Source organism: Zosterops lateralis (assembly GCF_965231275.1).
Source record: "Zosterops lateralis genome assembly, chromosome: 17".
Taxonomy (NCBI): Eukaryota; Metazoa; Chordata; class Aves; order Passeriformes; family Zosteropidae; genus Zosterops; species Zosterops lateralis.
In genome coordinates this window covers 3380987-3408198 of record NC_139777.1, presented here as the reverse complement: position 1 = coordinate 3408198, position 27212 = coordinate 3380987, and the positions used below count along the sequence as shown (strand labels likewise).

General features: G+C 40.5%; 1 protein-coding gene across 2 annotated transcripts in view; it reads left to right on the top strand.

Moving 5' to 3' along the window:
• CLIP1 (CAP-Gly domain containing linker protein 1) overlaps positions 1-27212 on the top strand; it is a 61099-nt gene that overhangs the window by 9961 nt on the left and 23926 nt on the right. Inside the window, exons 2-11 of one of the 2 annotated variants that reach the window (XM_083873978.1) lie at positions 747-945; positions 1411-1964; positions 14232-14356; positions 15399-15615; positions 18162-18359; positions 18716-18819; positions 19293-19353; positions 20404-20436; positions 23809-23913; positions 25209-26153. In XM_083873978.1, the coding sequence (XP_083730104.1) occupies positions 852-945; positions 1411-1964; positions 14232-14356; positions 15399-15615; positions 18162-18359; positions 18716-18819; positions 19293-19353; positions 20404-20436; positions 23809-23913; positions 25209-26153 (2436 nt within the window). In that variant the 5' untranslated portion in view covers positions 747-851. The remainder of the gene's footprint in view (positions 1-746; positions 946-1410; positions 1965-14231; positions 14357-15398; positions 15616-18161; positions 18360-18715; positions 18820-19292; positions 19354-20403; positions 20437-23808; positions 23914-25208; positions 26154-27212) is intronic. The other variant, XR_014591299.1, reaches the window with a different exon arrangement.

Sequence of the window (27212 nt, the reverse complement as noted above, 5' to 3'; positions counted from 1 at the left end):
GGCTTTGAATTCGCACTCGAGGTAAAAAAATACGGATTTTTTCATTAGAGATGAAAAAGCCTTTCTGGAGCTTTTGTAATCAGAAAGAAGATGCCTCCTGTGGCAGAACACAGTTCCCTGAAAAGCTTGGAGCTGGCTTCCAAGCCCTATCCTAGCAACGTTGGGAAGAGTCCCTCCTCTGAGCTGGGGCACTGGTGGGGACTGCGAGCCAGCGTATCTTGTGATCTGAGGTCACAGAGAGCTGAGGTGGCTCTTTGCTTTTCACTTGTCATCGTGTAACTCTGAAACAATTTAAGCCTTTCAGTTCCAATCCCTTAGAAATTTTATTCCTTTTATCCTGAAATTCCTGGCTGTCTTGATTTCTCTTGCTGCTGTTTCTTTAGTTGGTTTTGCTGGGGTGTTGCAACACTGGAAGAATGTGACTGAAAACAGTTGTGTGTGTGCAGCAGTTAAATCTATGTGTAATGTTAGCTATGCTGTTAAGGGCTTTGTTTTTCTTTCTTAAAATAGCCTTTTAGTTTAAATCTCAAGATAAATACAGCAGCATTCAGCAAAGTGAGTTCTTTTGATGATTTAGGTTTTAATAGGAAGTGGCTTTCAGAAGATGGGGAGTTGGAAATGCTGCTGGTTGCTTCTGGAAAGCATTTTTTTATAATGAATTTTATACACAGATTGTGGATATACAGAAATCCCTTCTGCAGGAGTTAACACTGATCTTTGCTCGTGTTTGATCTTTTTATATACAGGTTTATTCCAGAGCTGAAAAAGCTTGAACAATATATTTTCTCCATGTTTGGAAAAAGATAGTTGCTACAGACGAGGAGGAGGATAACCACTGGTATTGCAAAAAGATGAGTATGCTAAAACCAAGTGGACTTAAAGCTCCTTCAAAGACCATCAAACACGGGGGTTCATTGCTGAAAACACCTACACCTGTTGCTGCTGGTAAGGAATAGTTAAATATATTAATTATTCCCTCACCTTCTGACAATAAGTATCTTGAATGCTGTAGTATACACTATTTTTACTCTTTACACCAGTGTATTTTTGCTTGTATTTCTGATTTTAAAAAATTACATGTAGAACTTACAAAAAAAATCTAAAGGTTGTCTATTGGAGATCAAACAATTTTCCTCAAAGAAACCGTGTCTTGATAAAAATGCTTTAGGAGTTTTTGAAGTCAGACTTGTGGTTTTTACAAGGTTTTTACCAAAACCTTCATTAAATGCATTCAGTGTCTCTGTCCTTAGATTTTGAATTATTTTTTCCTGAGATTACAGCGTTTGCACAGGAAAATCAAGAGTTGTGATCTCCTAATTAGAAACATTATTACATTGAAACTAAGTAAGATGATCTTTGGAATATTGGTGTATTTGATCCCCATTGTTTCTCATTGTGCTTTGATTGCAGCTCCAGCAGAAAAAGCTCCCAGCGAGAAGTCCTCAAGCACAACCCTTGCAGACACACACGAGGAGTTTGTGGATGATTTCAGAGTCGGGGAGCGCGTTTGGGTCAATGGAAACAAACCCGGCTTCATCCAGTTCCTGGGGGAAACGCAGTTTGCGCCGGGGCAGTGGGCGGGGATCGTCCTGGATGAGCCCATCGGGAAGAACGATGGCTCGGTGGCTGGAGTTCGCTATTTCCAGTGTGAACCCCTCAGGGGAATATTCACAAGGCCCTCCAAACTCACCAGGAAAGTGGTGACAGAGGATGAAGCCAACGGTACCCAGACAGCTCATGCCTCGAGAGCCACATCCCCAACATCCACATCAGTGTCCTCTTCCACTGCTGCACTCCCCCCGTCAGGAATTCCACACAAAACCCCCCTTGCTGCTAAGGAACATGGAACTCCTTCTCAGATTAGCAATCTTTCCAAAACTGCCAGTGAATCTATATCAAATCTCTCGGAAGCTGGATCACTAAAGAAAGGAGAAAGGGAGCTCAAAATTGGAGATCGAGTGCTGGTAAGATTTCCCTGTCTGCTTTTGATTGATTCATTGAAACTTGTGCTAATATTCAAAACTTTTCTGCCATTTCTTTGGTCAAAATAATGTAAATTTATGCCCTAGCTTTCTTTGTCTAGTGTCTCCTTTAAAAAAGCTCTTTGCATGCTGTGGGAATATCTTGGCAGTAACCAAGATAAAATGGTTATTTTGGCAGGTTTTAATCTATTATGTTTTGCCACTGTTTAGAACGCAACATTGTGTTTAACAACATATTTGTAGCTTATCTCTCTTTATCTTCAAGAGCTCCAGTCGTGCTAAATAAAAACCAAGAGTGTGAGATTTCCATGCAGGTCTTCTGCCCTGTCCAGGGCTGTGTCTTTAGAAAGCAAATATTTCAATAATTGATTGTTCCTGAGTGGTGATAGGCAGGAGCAGGAGCAGTCACATAATGCCACTGATCAGCCTGGAATTATGTGTGCTCTTGGGGATGTGCCACATTACTTGGCTGCCCTTCCTAAATTCAGCCCCCTAAATGCTTCTGCCAGTGTATCATCTCACCTTTTTAAAAGGAGAATCACTCTGTTATGAGCAATAATGTTAAAAAATGTTTAATATTTTTTAAAAAAATAATAATCAGAAAGCTGGTTGTAGGTTGTGTATGTTATATTCTTAATTTAAAGACTATTTATGTAGCCTTCATATATGACTGGAATGATCATTGTGTGCCCACCAGGTCTGTGATCACTGTAACAGAGACCTGATTTTAGGTTTGATTTACTCAAGTGAATCATTCAGCTGAAGATTTGTCTTGCTCTTATTTTGATACAATAATTTCTTATTTATGATACAATTTTAGAATTTCCATTAGGCAGGTGCGAGTATCCTGGCATAGAAACATTGCTGGAGTTACTGTAAGAACATTATATATATATAAAAAAATCTCCTGGATTTTGTTTGTCCTGCATTGCCTCACCAGATAATAATTCTGCAGTGAAGGTGGACTGGTATTTTAATTAAGTTTGTTGTATTTTAAAAGGAAGAATTTGCCTCTTCTTACTGTTTAAGAAGAGCTTAAAAAACAGGGCCAAGTTGAGGAAGGAGACAAAGGTGAAGTGAGGGCAGGGGTTGGCTGGCAGCTGGATTTGGGCTGAGATGTGTTTTCTTGGAGTGCCAATGGAAACAAAGATTTGTGGTTTATCCCTGGCTATTTCTGTCAGAGACTGAGCCTTGTTGTCCTCCAGACAACATCAGGGCTTTAACCACTTGTTTGCCTTTTCCTCAAGGACCTTTGTGAGCCCTTCTGGGATGTCCCTTTTGGGTGGGAGAATTCTCTGGTGCTGTGAAGGCATCACTCTGCCTTCCCTGTGTCTAATTAGTGCAAATTGCAGAAGCAGCACATCCTAAGTGCCACAGTTTGATAATAATAAGGTCCCAAATTGTTAAGCAGGACGAGTTAAACTTAATATTTCATCCTCTCTCCTACCTCTGTTTGCCTTAAGTCTTCCTCATGAATCATCAAATTGTAGTTTGAGGTTTTGGGGTAATTCCTAGCACAGTATGTTGGTGATGCATAACTATAATTTCTATACCAGTATAAGACACTCAGGAATGTGAATGTTAAAGGGGCAGGATCCTTGTTTACTCTTTTTTAATCCTTTGGGATCCCGTGCTAATTATTTGTAATAAATCCCAGACTCTGCTCTCGTGTCTAATAATAATTCAGATGTAAATATCTTAAGTGGCCAGGTTGGTTCAAATAATCCCAAGCTTGGCTGAATAAGTGATTCATCTGTTAATATACTTTTCCCTGGCACTGAACTCCTGTTCAGCACTGAACTGTGGAGTTGAGGTGTCACTGAGTAATTCTGTGAGCTGTCCTCAGAGCCTCCAACCAACACCAGCTGTTGGGGAAGACCTGCCTGTCACTTGTGTCACTTGTTCCATCAGAGGGACAAACCCACATTTTCTGGGTTTTATTTATGCTCACAGCACTCCCTTTTCAGTAATACATTACACAAGAGGATGAAAAGCTGGGTGGAAATTGCCAGTCCCACCTCAGCACAGAATTTCCCCTCTAAGTGACAATGTGGTGTCACAGCCACATGGCGTGTTCCAGTCTGACCACACCATTGCAGGGCTGGAGGGGCTCAGGGCTGCAACATCCATCAGTTCTTGCAGCTTGGATCAACTGCTGTGAGTATTTTGTGGAGGTTTTTTGGTGATTATGGACACGTGGGGAAAACAACTGCTGGGAATTAGCAGTTTGAGAGCAGGGAGCCTCCAGCAGTGTAGAACAATGAATTCATGATAGACAAAAGCTCATTTGGGAGCCCTGTTAAAGCAGCTAATTGGAAAATGATGTCCTAGAGGGCAGATTCATAGATGGGTAAGGCACAGCTCCTCAGCCAGGACTGCATTCCAGAATGGACATCAGATGGCCTCAGCTTTGTTGATCTTAGTGTGTGATCTCAGGGTGTGGAGTGTTATACTGAAGTATTTCAATCTGTTCATTTTTTTCTTTTCCTCTAACTTGGATTCTAAAATGTCCTTAATGGCAGTGGATCAGTTAAATTACTTTAAGTTTCTTTTTGTTGTTGATAACTGGCTGATTTTGGATAACTTCAACAAAAAGGGCAGAATCTTACAGCCCTTTTTGTCTGCCCAGTCTGGATTAACAAGGAACAAGAGGCCATTCCCCAGTGTTTACTAACTCACATCTCAACTTTTTGCGTTACACAGATGCAAATTTGGCACAAGTTTGAACTTGAAATGTCGGGTTCAATTTCAGGCTTTCCCAGCAGCTCAGTTTTGTGGGAACATTCCCCTGTTCCTGCAGAGATGTTGATATTTCTCCTCTCCAGGAGAAGAAGCTGTCACCCCTCACTTTGCTTCTGCATTGCCCCACCAAACTGCTGCCTCAGCGGTGACCTGGTTTGATTAAAGGCTGTTAGGGGAGCAAAGAAGTCTTGAGGAGGTGATTAAAGCTCCAGTGCATGGCCTGTATTGTTTTGTGCGTAGAGAAAAGATACCTTAGGCTTTTTTTCTTTCTTATTCCTTTGATCTCCGGTGGTTTCACCAGTCTTTTGTACACTTTAAGTTAGAATTAACAAATGATAAGTAGGTCCTATATCAGAGTCTTCCCAAACTTCTACAGGAGGACTTACATTTTCAAAATATTAAGGGTTAGTGATAAAGGAAGCTTCCAGTGAATGTATCCCTGAATTATTTGATTGTGAAGACAGGTGCCCTGCATGATCTTTCCTTAATTCAGATAACGTTAGGAAGAATAGTGGTTACATACAGATTGTTTGGGACTTTCATTCAGAGTTGAAGAAAGGTTATTCCAAAGAAGTAAAAGAAAGAAAGACAATTTCCAGAGGGGGAAAAAAAAAAAACAAAAAACAACCCCCCCCCCCCCCCCCCCCCCAAAAAAAAAAAAAAAAAAAAATTCCACAGCAAAAAGCAAAAACCAAGCAGAGCTGTGAGGTGATCACCTGTGTATTCTGAAAACCAGCTTGCTCAGAGCATCTCATGTGAGGTTGTGCTGAGCAGTGCTATAGATACAGAGATAAAAAGAGGCAAAACAAGCAGCCTCGCTTTTTCAGGGGGCAGAAAAACCTCTTTTCCCAAAAGACCTTGGATATTAAAAAGACATTGACATCAAAACAGACAGTGCTTCAAGGTATTGCATATGTCAGCTGCGGGTGCCTGCAGAAAAATACTTACAACAATCAGCTACAACCTTGCCTAGTTTTTCCCCTCAATTTGAAGAAGACATTTCCAGGCCATTAAATTGAGTTGTAAACATCAGAAAAATAACTCATGGTAGACATCAATGCCCGTAAGGGAAGTGTAATAATTGTGGAGAAATTCCCATTGTCCTGTGGTCTTAGAAGTTCTTTCTCTTGAGATTCCAGAGGAGTCAAAGCAAATCAAAATGAGTGAATACACAAGTATTCACTCAAGTACTATAGCCCTAAATGGATGTTCTAATGGAAAAGAACCTTTAGATTTCTGTAGTTTACTCCTTAAAGATGATTAATTGAAACAGCACCCTGTGCTTCTGCTGTCTTGGGAATCTCTGATGATAAATCTGCCTCTCTCAAATCCCAGTGCATCTGAGCATTCAGCAAGCTTGTGCTCAATTTTCCTTTCACTAACAAAAAACCAACAATACCTCATGATATATGTGGAAATTTTGAAAATATAGGTAGATAAGTTAGATATTTCAAAGAATTGGGGTTTAATATGTATAATTCACTATTCAGCTTTTCATTTGGTGCTCTGATGTATCTTTTACTGTGTAAAAATAGGGCTAAACCAAAGAAGAGTTATTAATGCAAAGAGTAATTCAAACAGCTCTGTATCAGGCATAATTTCCATTCTTAACATATGATGTATGTTCTGGAATGTGGATGTAATTTAACAGTTAGAACATTAACTCTGGACAGCCTGGTCTTGTATTTGGGGATTCTGTAACACAGGAAAATTGATGTGGAAATCTGCACTGCCCTGCCCTCATCCAGCCTTTCTGGGGTTAATGACACACTGCCAGAACTGCAGTTGATTTTTCTGCTGAAAATCAGGCTCCAGCTTCAGCATTTGAACCTGCTCTGAATAAGAATTCCTGTGCAAGAAGTGCCAGTGGAAGTGTCGTGCTCAGTGCTAAACCAGATGGGGAAAGAACAACAGAAAACCAATTCAGAAAACAAATTACTTTCAGGCTCAGCCAGTTTGGGTTTCCTGTTTGAGTTGTGGCCAGAGAACCTGTTTGCCCTGGTGTTGCACACTTAGGATTTCTTAAGAGCCCGATGCAAAGTTGATTTTGAAAACAAACAAACAAACCCCCCCTGAACTGCCCGACCAAAACAAAGCCAAGTTGTTAATAAATAAAAGAGAGAAATCTGCTTTCTGTGACAACTGTTGCCTGTACCAAAAGTTGAAGCAGCTTTGACAGCATCAACGGCTTTTCCCTGAAGGGACCAGATGCTGTGTTTTAAATAAATAAATAAATAAAAATCTTATCAACCTAAGGGGCCTTAGCCTTCTCAAGGGATTAAAGTGCTTTCATTCATTTAACCAGTTACAGCTTCATCTCAGTCTGCCAAATCTGCTGCTTCTGGAGCTGAGCTGCAAAGCTGCAACTCGGCCCCCGTCCATATGTTCACAAAAAGATGCAAACTCAATTTACAGTGCTGATGTGGCCTTTTTGCAAAGTTCCTCCTGTGCACGAATGACATTTTATTTCTCTTTGTTATTCCCTGTTTTATAGAGCTGGCTGTTAAGTTATTCCGTGCTTTGTTGTTTCTTCCCAAGGTCTTTGGTGCTGGAGCAGGCAGGGGCTGATAGGAGATTATTGTCAGATTTGTTTCCACCCGTGTAACCTATCTGCAAGTAAACATGACATAGGGCTGTCAACTGATTACATTCCAGGGCTCTGAGGAGCAGCCAAGGGAAAAAGAAACTTGACAGAGAGGAGTTTCTCCCTTTAGTATTGTCCTTTTGGTGTTTTTTAAGGTTTTCTTTTTCTGGACTTCAGAACTTTCTGAATAGCAAATGCACTTCTGAGCTTAGTCTGTTTAAAAGTCTAATGTAATATTTAACTGTTACGAAAACAAATACTCCTTGGTGGTGTTACAGTTAAAACAGTGCAAAAATATCTGGCACAAAGCATACCAAGATGGGAAAGGAAGAAAAATTTGGAAGTTGGGAAAGTGTGAGTGGTTTGTGTTTTCCTGGGGCTCTTCCCTAAGAGCCTCCTCCATCAAATGTGACAGTTTTAACTGCTCAGTCACACTTCTGCTTTATCCTCGAGCTGAGGTGACTGTGAGGTATTTCGATGGCTTTGTCATGTTAAATCAAGGATGAAAGTAATTCTTATATTTATGTATGTCTGCTTAGGCACAGCGCTTTGGATCCTGTAATGTATGATGTAGATTAGTTTACTAAGTGGCTGCTACAGCATGAAATACACATATGAGAAAATATCTGAGGGACAAGGGCTATCCAAAGGCTTTGCTTGCAAATCATCATCTGGGTGATTTCCCCTGTGCAAATCTCTGCTTCCTTTTAATGTTACTTTTAAGCATTTTTCAAGACGGGGCATTACCTATCTGCTCACAGCTAAGGTGTTAAATTTATCTTAGAGCAAGGCACTTGACTTAGAGCAAGACAAGAGTCGTGTCTGAGTCACTCTGTTTTGGCAACTCCTTATTTAAGTCCAAACTGCGTGTGAGTTCCTGGGCTGTAATGGCAGGGACTGGTGACTCCCCACATGCTTTGGGAGTAGTTAATTCCTTTTGTTTCTGTGGATTCCCTGGCTCCCTTCCCCTCTCCCTGCCTTCCCAAGGGGGACTATCCAGGAACACGCTGTCCTAAGTCATTTCAACACAGGATGAGAGAAGGAACAGTTTATTTACTTATTCTAGTTTTTGCTTTTTTTTTTTGTGGTGGTGATGAATTCACATGTGGCTTTTGTAGTATGGAACTGCTGTTAGGGCTTTTTATTGTTTGTTTCCTTTGAGTTGGATGAATGAATTGAACCTCAATAGCACATCAGTTTAGTTACTAAACTGTTTTCTCTGGAAGTGAAGGATTGTGTGGTAGCACAGTGTGTGTCTTATTGCACATGAGTTTTTTTACCCACTTTGGCCTTGCTTTTGAACTTCCAAGTCGACTGCAACCAAATTGGGTAGAAGTGGAGAGGTTTCAAAGCAAATTCTTCCAAGTTCCATGGAAACAGCCCAATAGAAGGTGGAGACTCTGCCCACCAGCTCTAGAAAAGCTGCAATTTGCCTTCACAGAACTTTGCACATCACAGAATCCACATGATCAAGGCTCGTCTGAATCCTGTTCACATCAGTGGAAGCAGTAGAAGTCACTCTTGCATTTTTAGATAGTGAAGTCACTCACCCATAACCCAATGCCACAGGAAAACTGCCACTGGTAATCCTGCTATTCACAGAATTGCTGGGTTGAAAAATCTGAATTGTGGAGGCCAGTTTAAAGTTTGGGAGATGTTCTAGCGCTGTTTCAGTCATGCTACAATCCAGTGTTGGATGTTGTGTAAGTATTTTTAAAAGGAAATAAGATAGTCTAAAGCAAATACCTAATATCTGTCTAATCTCAGCAAAAAAGGCAATAACTGACAGATCAAGCAAATGCTGACGAACTAAAACATGGCAGCTTTGTCAAACACTTTTCTTCCTTCTCTAAAACTATAGATTTAATGGGAGAAATGCCATTTTGGAGTTATGTGGTGGGATTATTATTATTTTAAAATCCTGAATACTCACAGTCTAGCTTCAAAATTAGCACTTGACTTCATTCATAGGTTCAAGAACTCAGTTTTTTATATACTTGGTTATTTGAAAAACCCATTGGAATTCAGCAGGAATTCAGAACACAGCTGAAAGATGACTCAAGCAAGGGAAAGTGAAAGATTTTAAGAACTTAAACTGCTAATGTTCAAAGGGGAAAATTGAGGTGTCTTACTTAAAACCTGAGTGTACCTGCATGGTGGATGCTGCAGAGCTCTGCAATCTTCCAGAACAAATCATAATGAGAGCCAGTGGCCAGAGGCCACAGTCAAATTTGGTTTATTTGAAATTTAAATATGTTTGAACAATGGAGTGATTAAGTATGAAAACAGCCTGTCAGTGGCAGCGTGTTTCCTGATGGATATCAGCTCTGCTGCAAAAACATCCCCACAGAAATGAGCTCAGTACAGTTACAGGGTTAATTACAGATGGAACTGGGTGAAATGTAAAGACCTTGTTCCATGAGAACCAGAGGAGATGATCCCTTTGTCCCTTCTGGCCTTGAAGGGGTGAACAAATCAATTAAACACAATTTCTGTTGCCAGCTGGAAACAGTTCTGCTAAATTTGGAGAAACAAGAGGAAGATGATTCTGATTAGAACCTGATTAGTGGGTCCCAGGTGTTTCAAAGGCTCCGGGTGGCTGGATGGGTTTTGCTTTTCCAAGTGCTGCACATTGTGCTGCTCAGTTATCCTGAAAATGCGGAAATATCCAAGTGATGCTTTCAGGAGTCACCACAAGTTCAGGTTTGGGCAGAAGGGGAGACAGAGCAGTTGTTATTCACCTTTTACCTCCTCTGGGCTGGTTTGAATAAGAGCTATTGTTACACTGACAACATTCAGACACTGGCTGTCCTCTTTTCCACCAGCACTGCTCAAATCACGCTCTCATTTTTTACACCATCTCTCACATTCTCATTTTTTACACCATCTCTCTTTTTCCTCCCCGGGTTACACTGGTTTATTTGTTTCCTGCTTCTCCTTATCGTTGGAAATGTGGCTCGACAAAGGTTCTCACAAGGTCTGGTGTGTTCATCCCCCTGTTCTTTCACCAGGAGGTTTTTAACCATTTCAGCTTCCCAAAACCATTTTGCTGTTTCACTTTACCTGGCAGCGAATTAATGTAAGCTCAGGTGTAATTGGATAAATGGAATTTAGTCGCTTTTTGTGTGTGTTTGACATAACTCTAGTGAGTTCCAAGTAAAATTCCTCACCTCACCATGACCTGTAGTCTAACCTAGATTCTCTGGAGTATTACAGCTCTGTATTTTACAGCCTGACTATTGAGTGTGGGAACTGACTGAGAAAAGGTCTGGCAGTTCTTTTCTCCATCCATTATTTAGTGACCTGCCTTAGCATGAAAGAAGGTCATGGAAAACTGTCTTTGTGGTAGTCGTGCTCTATTTTTTCATAGAACTTTCAGAAACCTTTTAATATTTCTTCCCCTGTTTCTTTTAGAAACTGATGGTTTTTATTTTAGTCCTTCATGCAGTACAGGAAAGTAGATCTGCTGGCAAATACAGCTAGTTTTGTGGTTTGATGTTAGATTTTTTACCTTTTTTTGCTGTAATTCTCACAATTAATTTTTTTTTTCTATAAGAGATGCTATACTCTATAAGTACAATGCTTTTTTCATATCAGTTGGAACAGCTGAGTTTATTCAAGTCAGGATCTTTTTTTCCCATTTATAGCACTATTAAGGCTGTCTCTGTACAGCAACTTTCATCATGAAAAGCCTTTACCACACTGTCTTGTACAGTAACACCTCACATTGTGCTGCCAAGGGAATAAATTATTATTATTATTTTCTTCTCAAGGCAGGTGTTGTCACTTGCAGGTACTAATTACAGTTGGAGATAAATAAACTTTCTGAGAGAGATGTGTGTGAACAATTGGAAGCCTTCAGTAGTCTCAGGCTTTATAAAGGAGGGCTGACCTGTCTTTAAAGCTGAAATTTAGGAAAGCTTTTGCTTAAAACTGAGCAAAACTGCCCATTATAGACCTTCAGAGATTCTCTAAGCCTGTTACAGCCACAGGGTGCTCCAATTCCTGCTCTTGTGAGGACACACAGCAAGTGCAGAGAGAGAAATGTAGTAGCTGGTAATTCAAATAAAGTGGACTGGGTTTGGAAAAAAGCAGAAATCCTTTGGCATTCTCCCTTGAGTCCTGTTTAAAATAACCCAGGTACCATGGTTACAAGACGAGTCACTTTGCTGCTTCTCCCGGGGAATCTCGTGTGGAGCAGCCCCATCTGGTCTGGGATCTGAATTCCTGCATTTGTGGCTCCCACCAGGCCCTGGGTCACAGGCTCTGCAGGAGCTGGAGCAGGTCCAGGGGGCTCAGGGCACTGCCAGATTCCTCCAGGTTGTGTCTCCAGTTTGTGGTCTCTTCAAAATAAACTCTTCATATCTTTTACATAAACGTGGAGGATGAGCAGGGCCAAGGTATGAAACAGAAAAGGAAGAATATTCTGCACCCAAGTTTAATCTGTGTTATCCTGGAGCCAGCATTACTCCTCTAGAGGTTGATTTGCGGTGTGAGTTGGAGGGAACAGATTGGAGCAGTTTTTCCTGTCCCTGGGAATCCTTGCATGGAGTTATCCTGTTCCACCACGGTGCTTCAGACACCTCTTACCTCACTTACCCCACTCACCTTCCTATGGAGAGGTGTTAGGTGGGTGTGTTTAGGTAATTAATTTGGGTTTGTTTAAAAAAAATCACCACGGATGCAAACACATGCCACAAAACAGGAAAAAAATTCCACTGCCTGGCTCAAGGGTTCTGGAAAAGGAGATTGAGGAATCTCTGTGCAACCCCAAACCTGACTATTGTCTTTGAAGGAATGCTCCTTATCTAGGCCATTGTTCTAGTTTTCCTGTCTAATGTATTAAATAGGTTTGTAGAGCCTCTTTTGATTTAATTCTGTTTTCTCATGTAGAAAACAGGATGAAATTGAGTAGGGAGACAGCTTCTAACCAGAACTAACCTGTCTCTTCACCTAAAGATGTGTTCCAAATTTATCTGTAAAGAAAAAACCACCAAACAAGACAAACCTAAAGAGATAAAAACCCCTACCCAAACTTGCTAGAAAAGGAATAAGGAGAACTCGGAACTCAGTATGGACTGATAGTGCAGTTAAAATTTATTTTTATGTTTGTACTTAAGATATTTACCCCCTAGAAAAAGTACCTGATGTCTGAGGATGAATAACACATCTCTCAATTTAAAGGGTAGTTCTTCCCAGGAAATTCTTTATCAGTGTTATGTATTCCCTCCTCACCACTGTGCCAGAGATCTGGATTCTCTGTAACTCTTTGAGTAGTTACAATTCTTTTTTTCTAAGCCAGTCCTAGTGTTTGTTTGTGTGTTCTCTGCCAAGAACACTAAATACCAAAGCTTCTACGAGTTACTATATTAGGCTGAGTCATGATAACTGTAAACTTTGTGTGTTTTTATTCCATGGAGAGTAATAATTTGTTACAGTGGCACTTAAAGCAGGATCTGAAGGTGGCCTGCAGTTGTTCCAACATTGCTTCTAATGGCAGAGAAGCACACTGCCACCTTAAATGTGGATAAGAGGCGCCTCTGCCACCTTTCTCACTTGAATAATACCAAAAGGTTCATTATTCTCCCTGTGTGGATTAGGATTATTTTTCTTCATCAGCTGAAGCCTCTTCTTGCCATTGGAGCCAGAAGCTGGAGCACAAATATGTGTGGCAGCTCCTGGGCACTGACTTGGGGCTTTGTAGACGTGTAAAGTCCTGGATTCCTCACAGGTGACCTTGTGAGTGAATTCTTCCCAGCTGGAATAATGTGAATTCCCTCATGTGCTGTGATCATGCATCTTAATTTACAGCACATTATTCTCTAGTAATCCTGGGAGGTTCCCCCAAGAAATAGAATGTCTACTGTAAAAATGATATGAAATACTAATTTACTTTTTAGTTTATAAAAGGAGAATCAGAGTCTTTAATAGGTTTCATTCAAGCTCTCTGCCAAGGCCTCACAATATTCCTGGCTGTACAAACATGTGCTGGAAAACACAGGTGGACATTTTCAAGCCATTGGTGCATTTTCCATGTGGAATTCTGTGAATCTCTTGAAGAGGTTTCCATCACCATGTCCCTGTTCTCACAATGCTAGATGCAGGCTGAACAGATTTGCACAAATTTAGGACACAACATATTGTCTTCCTGAACTGCAGGAATCCTGTGGCTCTTCCTGGCAAGTGTCAGCCACACAACACCTTTTCCTTCTCCGCTTAATTTAATTCTTCCATCCCCTGGGTATGGAAGAATGTTTTTTTTTCCCCTTAGGAAAAGCTGTAGCTCACAGACGTTGCAAGTAATTGGAATGGCTGTAAATATTTAATATAAGTTTGAAAGCCACTGCTTTTTAGGCTTTCGTTTAGGAGTGTTTGGGTTGGATTTTTTTATTCTTGAAAGTGAAGAAAAGATAAAATGATTCTTCCCTCCCCAAGGATTCAAATAGCTGGTTATATCTACAGTTTTGCCAAGTGCTCTGTATCGTGCTTTATATCAGTTCTTTTAAATACAAGAGGGCTGTGCTATGTAGTTTATCTGAATTATTCCTTGGAGAAAATATGAAAGGATTTTTTCCTTGTTTCATTTCTTTTATTTTTCCTCACAGAATTAGAATAAGAAGTAAACAGACCTTAGAAATCCTAGTGTGCTGGTAGAAATTTATGTGAAACTCTAGCACAAATCTATTGCATTCAGAACACTGGTTGTACTGTGTCTTGTTAAATATATTTTTGATTGTGAAGATCAGTATTTGTTCAACATTAAAACAAACTCATTGACAAAAGAATAATACATAGTTTGAAATAGGAACTGCTTATGTCATTCCTGTGCTTTGTCAACATGGTTATGCCAAAAGCTTCTTCACTGAATTGGGTGTTTTATTTTGGAAATGCATTAAATGCAGGTGTGTGTCTCACTGCTTTAGGTTGGAGGAACAAAAGCCGGAGTCGTGCGTTTTTTGGGAGAAACTGACTTTGCTAAAGGAGAATGGTGTGGAGTAGAGCTGGATGAACCCCTGGGAAAGAATGATGGAGCTGTTGCTGGCACGAGGTCAGTCCATCCCCAGATTTACTTTATGAGATTTTTCTCTGTATTCCTTTTTTGATTTTTATATCTTCTGTGAAATTTTTAATCAGGGGAAGGAGGGAAGGAGGCTCTAAACCTGCCTTGTCTGCTGTGGTGGGGAGGGTTGGCGTGCAATGGTTTGAATTCACTGATGCCAACACTCCTCTCACATTCGTGGGACGAGCTGATCTCTCCTCCCATGTGAGTTTTATTCATAGGCTGGTAATGGAAAACACAATTTCCTTCTTTTGAATGCCTGTTTGATTTCTCAGCTTGGAAGGAATGCTCAGTTAAGAAAATCTCTGGATATCCAATAGTTGTACTAAAGGGAAATCTTCCACTATCCGTGGAGCTGGAAGCTCCTGTTCCAACAGTTGCCTCCTAGTAGAGACTGGAGCAGAGCCTCCAATAAGTCATAAGTCACACTTAGAAGGCATTAATTAACATCACAATTTAACTTTCTTTCTCATTTGCCATAAGGAACAGTCTTTTACCTCATTAAGAAAACAAGGATTGTACCACCTTAACATAGGTGATCACAGCTTTAAAATTAAAAGTGGCTTTTGTCTATATTTAACCAAAGATATATGTTCTACATCATCAAATATGCATAAATGGTGTGTATGTAATAAAATATAAAACTATTGAATTAATTAAAATCTGATTTCTATTTTTAACTCTCAGCCATCACATCTGTTGGCAGCTCAGAGGAATGTGATGAGGGGGAAAGCTATGGATATAAAACTGAATCTGAATGGAATTTTTTAGGCTGGAGTCTGATGTGATCATACTGTTTCAACCTCTCAAAGTCCCTTTTCCAAACCTGGTGTTAAACAGAATTGAAGTCCAATGTGGATGAGACCCCCTGTCCTTTAACACTTCCATACTCCTGATCTAGAATTCTCCATGAGAATTCTTCATGAGAATTCTCTGTGAGAATTCTCCTTGAGAACCCAGCCCGTGCACATGGAAAAAAAAAAAAAAAAAATTAATTCCTGCTCTCCTCTGCTTGCTTTGCCCTCGGCAGGTATTTCCAGTGCCAGCCCAAGTACGGCCTGTTCGCCCCGGTGCACAAGGTGACCAAGATCGGCTTCCCCTCCACCACGCCGGCCAAGGCCAAGCCCGCGGTGCGGAAGGTGCTGCCCACACCCAGCGCCCTGAAGCGCAGCCCCAGCGCCTCCTCGCTGAGCTCGCTGAGCTCCGTGGCCTCCTCCGTAAGCAGCAAGCCCAGCCGCACAGGACTCGTAAGCTGCTTTTTCCTTGGCAATGCTTCCCCTTCCTTCCCCTCCCCAGCCCCGAGGAGCACACGGTGGGCAGAGCGCGCCGTGCACCTCTCACGGTGCTCTTCTTCATTCAAAGCATGCATGGAGGAAGGAAATCTTAGCTAGCCCTGGAGAGCAGCTTGAATATTTGAATATTTAATTCAGGCTAACGGAGTGATTGCAATAAGAAAGGGGCTTAGGATGCAAACTAATTTCTCTGGCTGCAATCTCTATTTAATTCATTTTTTTGAGTTGAAGCTTCCAGAGATCACACTTGTTTTATTTAAGCAGGAAGCTTCACATTGGTTAAAATGTTCAAAATTTCCTTTTGCCATTCAGGAGATGAGTCAGCTGAGAAATGCAGCAGGAGCAGTTTCCAAGTCTCTGCTGACAAGAAGCCTCTTTCTTTTCTTTTAGATTTGGTTTTAATCCTGTGAATTCATAAAGGCTGAGTGTTGCCAAGTGCAGTGGCTCAGGTGAAATCTAACACAGTACTAATTCCACCTAATACACTTACTATGGATTCTTTTGAAGTTGCTCTGTTACATAAATGTCCTAATCTTGGGTTGCAGCAGTAAAACGGAAATCTGGGAAGGCTGAATTTTAAGAAGTCTCTTTTATGGCAGCTAAAAACATAGAAATAATTGGATTTTTTCACAGTCACTTTTGCTTTTTCCTTTTTTTTTTTTTTTTTTTTAAACCACAGTCCATAGATAGATTTAATTAGGAAGAAGTGACTCCCAGGGATGTGGAGCAGGTTCCCTGTCCCACTGTCCCACTGACCAGCAGGTGCCCAGAGAGGTGACTTCCCCTGGTCCTGCAGGACTGAAGCAGATTAACAGAGGTCAGCAGTCGGTCAGGGCACCAGGGTTAATACCTGACCACAGAAAGGATTTTTATTTGGCACAAACAGTGGGACTTCATTACTTAATCCATTCTGGAAGTTGCACTTGCAGCTGCAGAGTGCCCTCTAGTTTGGGATCACAGCATCAACACATGGAGCCAAATGCTTTATTCCATGTGCTGTGATCCCCCAAGTTACACCTTGTGCATGTCTAAAATGTATTTGCTCATTTTGTTGTGTCCCAGGGATTTTGCATGATTTAGGCCATAAAATACAAAGCTGCTGTAATCCATTATTTCTGGAATTAAAATTCCAGCTTTCTTCCAACTCTTTTTCTCAGGCAGCATGAACATTTGGTGGCCATCCAATTTAGAAGGATTGTCCAAATAATGCTGAGGCATTTTCTTTAAAAGTTAAGCTGCTGGGGAAACAAGATTTCCTGTAATCAGTTTTGACCCAGCAGACTTTTCATGCTTCAGTTTCTAGGAAAACTAAAACTTTTCTGGGAATTTCTGGACTCTTTCATTGACTGCTGAGTTGTTCAGGGCTGTTTCTATTTTCTTTTTTTTGTGTAATAAAAGCAGCTGTCAGAGTAAGGGTGATTTAAGGGGCTGTCTGGTACAATTGGTGTTTATTTCTGAGTTTGAAGGAAACTGATGTTTCTCTGAAGAGTTTTGATCTCTGAAAGGATCATTCTTCTGGTTTTGGGTGATTGGACAGAGCTAAAGGATAGAACTGCAAGTCTCTGTTATTTGGGGGTTTTTAAAAATTAACTGAGCTGTTATTCTCATTTAATACTGAGGCAAATTTCTCAGCTGTTAAAGTCAGTATTTATGAGTAGCAATGGATTTTTGGTTTTGTTCAGCTTTTGCTGTTTTCACAACTATTGCTCACTTTACTTTGTAATTTCAGTTATTTACTTTCTCTTCTAGCTCAGGAATTCGTGAGGGTGTAGCTGGTAGGGCCACACTGAATTTTCCCTGGTATTGATTCCATTCAGTGAGGCAGACATGATTCAAGATCAAGGAAAACCTGGTTTCATTTCAGCTACAATTCTCCTGATCAGTTTTAATCTGTATTCTTGAAGCTTAATACTTCAGATTTTTTTTCCCAGAAGTAATTTAATTCCAGGTGATACAAGGATATGTTTTACTCAGATTTTATTCAGATTCAGCTGTTTTTCTTCACAAGGTTTTAGCTGTAAGGCTGGGCTTTAGGTCAAGGTAAATTCTCTTCATCCTGGCTGGTTTTGCCATGGTAGAAGTGCCAGATGCTGGTTTGGAGTTCCCAAAGCTTTTCATGGAGCATTTGGAAATGTTGTACTTTTGCTGGTGACCCAAGATAATGACCTGGTAACTAGAGACACAGTGTTTTTGGCTTGCTAGAAAGCTGCCTTTCTTTTTTTAATGCAAAAAGATGCTTAGGAACACCCTGAGCCAGCCTTTGTGTGAGTCTACACCTTCAATTGAGGCCTTTTATTTATCCCTCTGGCTGCTGCCCTTTACAGGGCCACTGTTAAATTCTGGAAAATGAAGTCATTTGAGTATAAAAGGAGAAGGTACAGTAGGTCACAGAAAGAGTTTGCTTTACTAACCCTGTGTTTGTGGAGTCTGGAGACACCCAGTCCACCCCTGTTTCCTTTCTCTTGGTGCAGAATGATTTTTAACGCATTTATTTTGTGAAGTTGACAGAAACCTCTTCCCGATATGCAAGAAAAATTTCGGGCACCACAGCCCTCCAGGAGGCCCTGAAGGAGAAGCAGCAGCACATTGAGCAGCTCTTGGCAGAAAGGGACCTGGAGAGGGCAGAAGTTGCAAAAGCAACGAGTCACGTCGGGGAGATTGAGCAGGAGTTGGCTCTGGTTCGCGATGGGCACGACCGGGTAAGAGAATTGTTGTTCTTCTGAAACAGAGTTAAAATAATGGACTTAACCTCCAAATTAGGCTTTTCTTATTGAACAGGGCTGGGAGTAAGAGGTGGTGTGCTAAAAGTAAAATAATCCATACCCATGAGATCTCCCTTGTGGGATCTTTGGCTTCATGAGATACCAGACCTATTGAATTTAACTCGTTTTTGTTTGACTTCAGTGTAGTCTTTGATCCATATTTGATAACATTCCTGTCACTTCACCCATCACTTCACCAGATTGTGGTTACTGACGTACAGGTACATAACTTGGAAAAAATCCCTGTATTTCCCAGCTTAGTAAATTTTGGTTTTATTTCTCTTCCTGATCAGCACGTGCTGGAGATGGAGGCAAAAATGGACCAGCTCCGAGCTATGGTGGAGGCAGCTGACAGGGAGAAAGTGGAGCTCCTCAATCAGCTTGAGGAAGAGAAAAGGTAACCCCAAATTGTGCTAATTAACGTTCTTCTTGTGCTCCCCTTGTGCATCTTGTGGCATCTTGAAGGCCTGTGGGTACTTGGGATGTGTCCTGAATTTTTGACTGTTTTTCCTACATGAGCAGTAGAATATATAGAATGTGAGATCAAACTGCTGATTTAGGTCACCTCAGATCATCCAGAAGGGTGAAAAAAGGAGAGAATCAATGAGGATTTAAAGGGTTTTAATACAAAATATCCTCTTCAGAGCTGCAGGACTAGTGATGCCTTGCTTTGGCACTGAGAGTGTTTTAAGGACAGCAGTTCTCCCTCCCTCTGATGCTTCCTGTGAGAGATTTGTCCTTAATTGTTACATTGTACCCTTGTCTGGTACAATGGGAATGTTGTCACTGTCAGTCTGATTTCCACTGAAAAGTGAGCTTGAAAGCATTTTCTTCCAGAGTTACCTGAATTTTAATGAGTTGTCCCCACAGGAAAGTTGAAGACCTTCAGTTCCGTGTGGAGGAAGAATCCATTACCAAAGGAGACCTAGAGGTAAAATATCTCCAGCTTTGTAAACAGGATATCCAGAAAGGCAGGAATCATTAAAAAATGCAATCCTGGTCCAGCCACATGGAAATGATACTCCTTTCTGCAGTCCTTTAGTAAGCCAGTTATCCCAAAATTGCAGGATTGCACCCCAAATTCAGTTACACACTTCAGCAAAGGCTGTGCTGTAGAATGGCTGTAGTTATTTAGAGAAATTAAATTAATTCATTGAAATTTCTACCTTTTGCTGTTAAAAGTAACCACTAAGAAAAAAATCATCTTGAAGTTATAAAATTGCAAGTTAATGTTTATGCCTTTGAAAATTAATATTGAAGACTTCTCCTGTTTGATCAATTTCTTGAGTAATTCCTTTGCTTCCCTTAGGAAAAGTTGATTAATGGACTGTTTTGTCCTGAGAGTTTGCACATAAAATCTAAATAGCAATTCATGTGTGCAATTTTTATCTATTGTTTATAGAATTGTTATTGTTAATTGTTGGGCTACAGCACAGTGTGTTATTGCACAATCAGAATAGAAAACATTTAGGGGAGGATTGCTCTCAGGTATTTGAGCACTGCCAATTTTTATCCCAAAATTCCATTTAATAAGCAAGATAATTTTAATTGCTCTACTCTGTTGTCTAATCAGAAAGATATTACAATTTCTTGCACGGCATGAAGTACAGACTTAGTTAACTGTGTTGCTGTAAAACATTTGTGATTGAAGTGCTAGCCTTATGAAAAATACTCATTTCATGTAACATTTCTTTTATTTTAGTCTTCCATTCATTTTAAGATACCTATCTAGACTCTTCATAGAATGCTCCTTTTATTGTTTAGTCCATGGAAATATTTTAGTTTCTTTTATTTTCTGTTAAATCAATCAAATAGTCACGGCAAACCATCCTAAAGACTCTGGTTTGTCAAGCTGCTTAACCTGGGGGTTTAAACCGAATTCAAGCTGATGAAATGTCTCCTGTTGTTTGTGTTGGAATGGCAGTGCTGAGTCTGTAGGTGAAACATTTTTGTTTGTTTGTTTTTTTAATTTTACTGATAGCGAAAGAGGCAGATTTCGGAAGACCCAGAAAATGTAAGAGGGCACTTGAGTGTGCAGAGACATCCCGTGTTAACAGATTGTGTGCAGAAAATGCTTATACTGATTCACTAACTGCATAATCTGTTATTGAGACATTGACTCTGGTATTTGTGTGCATGTTGCTTTCAGAGCAATTACAACATTTCTTGGAAAGAATGTGTGTAATGACTAAACGTGGTAATGCCCATTAACTGCAGGCAGGGCCAGTGTGGCATTAGAATTCTTCAGGGTCAAAACTTTGCAGCTCACTGAAGAGTCCAGGAGCTTGTAGAACATGACTGACCAGCATCCTGAAGTGGCCTTTATTTAAATGTAGGATTGTAGCTGTTTTCTTCACAAAATTCTGCCTGCTCTCCCATGAGATCCTGCTGCTGTTCAATAGATGACAATTTTTGTGAGGGAAAAATTCTGTTTTTTCTTCAGCTCCCCATATTTGTTTCCTTTTTTCTGTATGAAATGCTAAGGGGAGAGATGATTAAAACCATCTCAGCAATTACTGGGCAAAGCTGTCTGATTTTACTGTATCTTCATGTAGCTCCTCTTCAAATTATGTAGGAAAAAATGTGTTACCTGATAACAGAAATGGTCTTGCAAGATGTTTAAGGAGCCCTCTTGCTTCCCCAGCTCAGAATAGTGAAATTTTCAAGGTAAATTTATCCTAGGCTGCCTCCTCTGCTGCATCCCCTGCCAAGATAAGAAATTCTCAAAACTAGAACTGGATCCTGCTGTGCAGAGATCCCTCAGGGATCTGGATCTCCTCCAGTCTCCTCATCAGGCTGATGCTTCGTTAGAAATAAATCTGCATGTGCCCTTCCTTCCTCTTGTTTTGTGCGCTCCTTCTTTGATCCCATCTTTTCTCCCGACTTCCCTGTTCTGATTTTTCCATTAAAAATGGACATCTTCACTCTCCAGAGGAGAGTGTCCAGGCTGAGACTCTCTGATCCTGTTGGTGTCCTGTGATTGTGCCCCAGCAGGAGGGGACTGGAGGGAGTCTTGCCCCATCCTAGAACTGATTGTCAGGATTTGTGGCCTCAGCACAATTTCCCAATTTGATGGAGAATGTCACAGGGGGGTTTATTCTGGAGTGAAAGAATAGCCAGAACACCCAAGTGCTGGAAAAGGCTGATGTCTGGCCTCCAACATTTAGTTGGAATCCTTGGAGGTTCAGGGCAGAATAGAGAATCCCATTTCCACATCACTTCCCTAATTGTGAAGTTCTGGAGAAGGGGAGGATGATTCCTTTGGCTTTGTTGTCTGTTTTTTTCTTTCCTGCTTTACTTTTCCATCTGAGTTAAGGTTTGCAATCAAATTATTTTCTCCTTTTTGGGATACTCACTCTTCTCAGTTCACTGTGTTCTGGGTTTCCTCAAAGACAACCATAATCAGTAAGAATTTCTCTGTACATCATCCAGGGAGAAATTTGAGCAGTTCAAAATTTTGCAGTGATTTTTACCTCAGGGAATCTGGAACCTGTCTCTTGGAAATCAGATTTGATTAAAAGTTAATCTCATTCTCTAAATGGGGAAAAGGGTGTCAGAGAAAGATCTCTGGAGTGTTCTGTTTTAATCTTTTATTTCCATTTTGGCAGGATTTTAACTTACTTGCCTTTGTAGTATATAAGAGATGGGATTTTAAAAAACCCAGAAATCAGTGATGGTCTGTCTGATCTTTGGAGCAGTAAAGCATTGTCTATAAAATTAATGGTCAAAGAGTTTGAGTTTTATGAAGCATAAAAAACCCTTAAGGTTGCATATTCCAAAGGCACACGGGGAATTCTGTAACCATGAGGTTTGGAATTTCTTGGGTTTTAGTAGATCCTCTTGGTGAATTAGAGCAAGTGAGGTTTGAATTTCCAGCTTTTAAAGCAGATTGTTTTTTAGACTTACAATTTGATTGTGGATCAAAACTGATACTGACCTGTGTCAGAGAGAAAACTGAATTGTAGCCACTTATTAAATATTACTTTCTTTAGAATACTTAATTCCATTCTCAAAGGCTGTAGGCAGGAAAAAGAATAATCTGTGTTCTTGTGGAGCATTTTTGCCCATTGGACCCTGGAGATCTTCCAGTGAGAGAGAAACAGACCTGCTGCAGAATTAAAACATTGACAAATCAAGGAGCAACTTCTAAGTGTTTGTGGACCAAGGAACTCCATAGTAACACATCCAGCTGTTCCCAGCTGTTCAAAAAATTAACCCCCATGGATGTCTGGATGCTTTTGGGAAGGAAGAACTTGCTGTTGCCAGAAGGAATTTTGTGTTTGGAGAAGTAGACAAGAAGATCATCCCCATCTTTGTATTTTTCTTTCGTTTTTTTCTCTTCCCTACTTCAGAGGTGCAGGTCAGGTTTGAATTACCTGCTGGACTTTCCCTGCATCTCCCATACTTCAGGTTCTCTTGCAGGCCTCAGGGAGTATCTGGATATCAAGCCAAAATACCAAATATTCTATGTTCTTGCTAAAAATTCTGTTTGTAAACAAAAGGCAAGAGGTACCTGCTCACTTAGGTTCATCTGTGTCCTGCTTCTCTTTAGGAACCTGTTAGAATCCCAAAGGTCTTACTTTTTTCTTACTTCCACATATTCTTCAATATATTTAGACATTAGTAACTGCAGAGCAGCCAGGCTGATACACTTTTTTATCTGGTTTTGAGGAATCTTGTTGCTTGCTTCCTTCCTGAAAGACAGAAAAAAAGAGGAGGCTTTTGGAGTTAGAGACAACCATTCTCTTTCTATTTCTGTTCAGATAATTCAAACCATAGTGACAGAGGAGCCTTCATGTTCCCAGGTCTTGGCCAGAAGCATTTTTCTGGCTAAGACTTAGAGACAGCTACTATCCAAAAAACAAAGCTAAAGTTTTGATTTGTCACATGGGCTTCAGTGGAGAATTTTTGTCCCCTTGTTAGTAATTTTTTTATAAAATCAGCCAAACACATTAAAGGGAAAAGGTAGTGGGGTGACAAAGAAAGAGAGTTACCATCCTGTTAGAACAGGAAGAGATATATATGCACATATATATATTTTTGACTATAACTATTCTAATTCGTGCTGAAAACTTCATGTACTGATAAATAACTTCTACTCAGCTGCATGAGACTTTTTTTTTTGGTTCACATTTCTCCGTTTGCTATTCATTCATTTATTTATTTTTACACGTTTGGTTTCATTTTTACGCGCCCATCCATTATCACACCTTCAGCCCATCCTCCTCATCCATAAGCATTTCCCTGTCCATTTTCCCACCCTTGCATCCTCTCTGCTCACCTGTTAGAAGGCTCTGGCAGCACGGCCTGCATGTGGCTCCTCCTCTTGTGCTGGCATGTGATGGTGGCACCGTTGTGTTCTCTTCCTCTCCCTCTCCACTAACAGACGCAGACCAAACTGGAGCATGCCCGCATTAAGGAGCTTGAACAGAGCCTGCTCTTTGAAAAGACCAAAGCTGACAAACTCCAGAGGGAGTTAGAAGACACTAGGGTAATGGTTTTTTCCCTGTTTGAATAACGAGCCTGATCTGTGTTGTGGAAGATTTCTGGTGGCACAATGACACGTGCTGGAAAAAGGTCCTTGCTCCTGCCGTAGCCAGAGCTGGAACACTGTAAAAAAAATTAGATTTGTTTTGAGCTTCCGTGGGGTGTGTGTGTGTGCCTGGACTTGTGACTCGTTGAAGAACTCAGGTAAGATGTCTTCACACTGCAAAAGTAATCTTTGGATCCAAAAGTAGCAGGATGGGACTGTGAGTTGACAGAAAGGAACATTCAGTAGCTCATTTTAAAAATTAGCAGAGTTCATTAAACCCAGAAAACCTAAAATTGAACATGCCAGTCCTTTTAACACAAATAGAGTATTTGGGGCTTGGTTTCTGAGCTCTTCAGTAGCTGCTGCACTACTTACTTTGCTAAATCATGGTTTGCAGTGGCTTTTTAGCTCTTTTTTCCCCACCAGTGATATAATCTTTTAATGGATATCCCAGTAATACTGCTGCCTGTCAGGATATTACTGACATACTTTGTACCAAGTCAGAAGTTCAGCAGATGTCAATTCTTAAAGAGAAATATATATATGCACACATATATTCATGCTCACACATGGGGATTTTCTGGAAGTTCAGGTGGGATGAATAAAAAACCCCAGGATGAATATAAACCCAACAATTTAATATGTAGTAATATTAAAGATACTTTTAAAGAGCAACTGTGGGAAAGTAATATCTTTTCCAGGAGGTGAATGCAGTAGCTTCCTAATTAGAATTTAATCTGGGAGCTTTGCTGTAGCAGAAACTGCTCCAACAGTCAGTGAAAAGCTCAGATAGTGTGAGGACACTTCTTCAGAGAGAATGGAGCAGGTGTAGAAGGGATTTCAGAGGATTTATCAGTTCAAAATGTGTTTGTCATTTTCTCTGACAGTTTTGCAGCTGGTGTGAGATCAATTTGAATGGAATTATTTCAACAAAGACCTCAAAGTTCTCCATTCTTTTTCAGTCTGCCTTAAAATGATTCTGAGGAACATTTTGTTAATCATTGATAATATCAGTCAGGGTGGTTTGTAGGATTTTTTAGCAAGTTATTTCTAGATAATACCAGAAGAACAAATCTTAGTGACTTCTATGTTTATAGACCATATAAGATGTTTTTCATATGAATTGTGGACATTTTTCCCTTTTTGAAGCAATTTGCAACGCTCAGTGGAAACTTTTCAGCAAGGCCTTGAGTGTCTTTGTATGAAATGTACCTTTTATAATTCTTCTTTTCTTAAAATGCCGTTGATCATAGGTGGCCACAGTGTCGGAAAAGTCCCGGATCATGGAGCTGGAGAGGGACCTGGCACTGAGGGTGAAGGAGGTGGCTGAGCTCCGGGGGAGGTTGGATTCCAGCAAACACATCGACGATGTGGACACTTCTCTCTCCTTGCTACAAGAAATCAGTTCTTTGCAAGAAAAAATGGCAGCGGCTGGCAAAGAACATCAGAACGAGGTGAACTCGCTGAAAGAGAAGTTTGGCCTCAGTGAGGAAGCCTTGCAGAAAGAGATCAAGTCCCTTTCAGCTTCAAATGAGAAAATGGCAAAAGAAAATGAGTCCTTGAAAACCAAGCTAGACCACGCCAACAAGGAGAACTCTGACGTGATAGAGCTGTGGAAGTCCAAGCTGGAATCTGCAATCGCCTCCCATCAGCAAGCAATGGAAGAGCTGAAAGTTTCTTTCAGCAAAGGTGTTGGGGCTCAGACAGCAGAATTCGCAGAGTTAAAGACTCAGATTGAGAAGATGAAATTAGACTATGAGAACGAGATGGCAAATCTAAAACTGAAGCAAGAAAATGAGAGATCTCATCACTTGAAAGAGATCGAGTCGCTGAAAGCAAAACTGGTGGCAGTCACGGAGGAGAAAGAGCAAAACCTGGAAAGCCTGAAGACCAAGCTGGAAAGTGTGGAAGATCAGCATCTAGTAGAAATGGAAGACACTTTAAACAAATTGCAGGAAGCTGAGATAAAGGTAAAGGAGCTAGAGGTACTGCAAGCCAAGTACAATGAACAAACCAAAGTTATTGATAGTCTTACACCACAGATCAAAGCTGCTGAAGAAAAGCTTTTGGACCTTGCTGCACTTGAGAAAGCCAATTCTGAAGGTAAATTGGAAATCGAGAAACTTAGCAAGCAGCTTGAGGCAGCTGAGAAACAAATTCAGACTTTAGAGACTGAAAAGGGTGATGGAATTAGCCAGGTTTGTATCAACATCCATCCTTTTAGTTTTCTTTTGCTTTTATTTTACATTTGTACCGTTTTAATCTGCTACAGGAAATACATCACAGAAAAAATGAGTTTTACTGAATATATATCTTGGGACCGTCTGAGGAGGTTTAGAGGAGCAGTAACTGGGTCATGTCTCAACAGGTTTCTGCTGCTCCACCTGCACCAATGAGCAAAAGGAAAAAATTGCTTCTGCGCTTCCTTGCTGCAGATTTGGGCATGTCTGTGCTGAAATCTTCCTATTATGGAAAAGTTACTTTGGTGCCTTGTTTGGGAGAAGAGTCCACACATCCTAAAGCTTTAACCTTAGGGGATAGACAAGGGGAATTGGGACTCAGTGGGGAAACACTTCTTTCATTACCCTTCCCCTCCTTTGACAAGGTGATGGAAGAGGCTTTTAAAACAAAAGAAAGCAGGGAAAATCCTGGTGGAGCTTTGCTTTAAGCCCAGGCTCTGCAGGGATGTTTTAGCCACTGTTTCACAGCACTCTGGAGCCACAGACTGCAACTTGATACAGGATTTTCCTTGGGTTTGGATGAAACATTCTTTAAAGCTGATGGTAGTGAAGAGTAGTGGGAAAATAACTGGAAAAATCTTTCCTAAACTCTTCACAGGTGGTTCCAAGATAGCAGTTTTTACCTTTGGCTCTTTTTGAGGCCACACTGGGTTTCTGCACTACCCCTGGGTGTGGTACAGAGTCCTTGGAAAGATTCCTTCCCCATGTGTGGATTGATCTGATCAGCCAATTGAAGCACCAATCAATCAGTTTAAAAAATGAGAACAATAAAAGAACCAAAATTATTGATTGAACAAATGCTGAAACTTTGAAATTGCGAGTGTATTCAAAAATGTCTGCCATTAAATAATGTATTCACAATTAATGCCAAAAGAACTAAATTCTAATCATCTCAAATCTCTTCCAAGATGCAATTAATGCTGTGATGTATGTTGTCATCAGTGGAAAACAGCTTCACTCAGTTAACCCATCATGGTTTTTTTCTTCTTTTTTTTTTTTTATTATTTTTCATCTTAG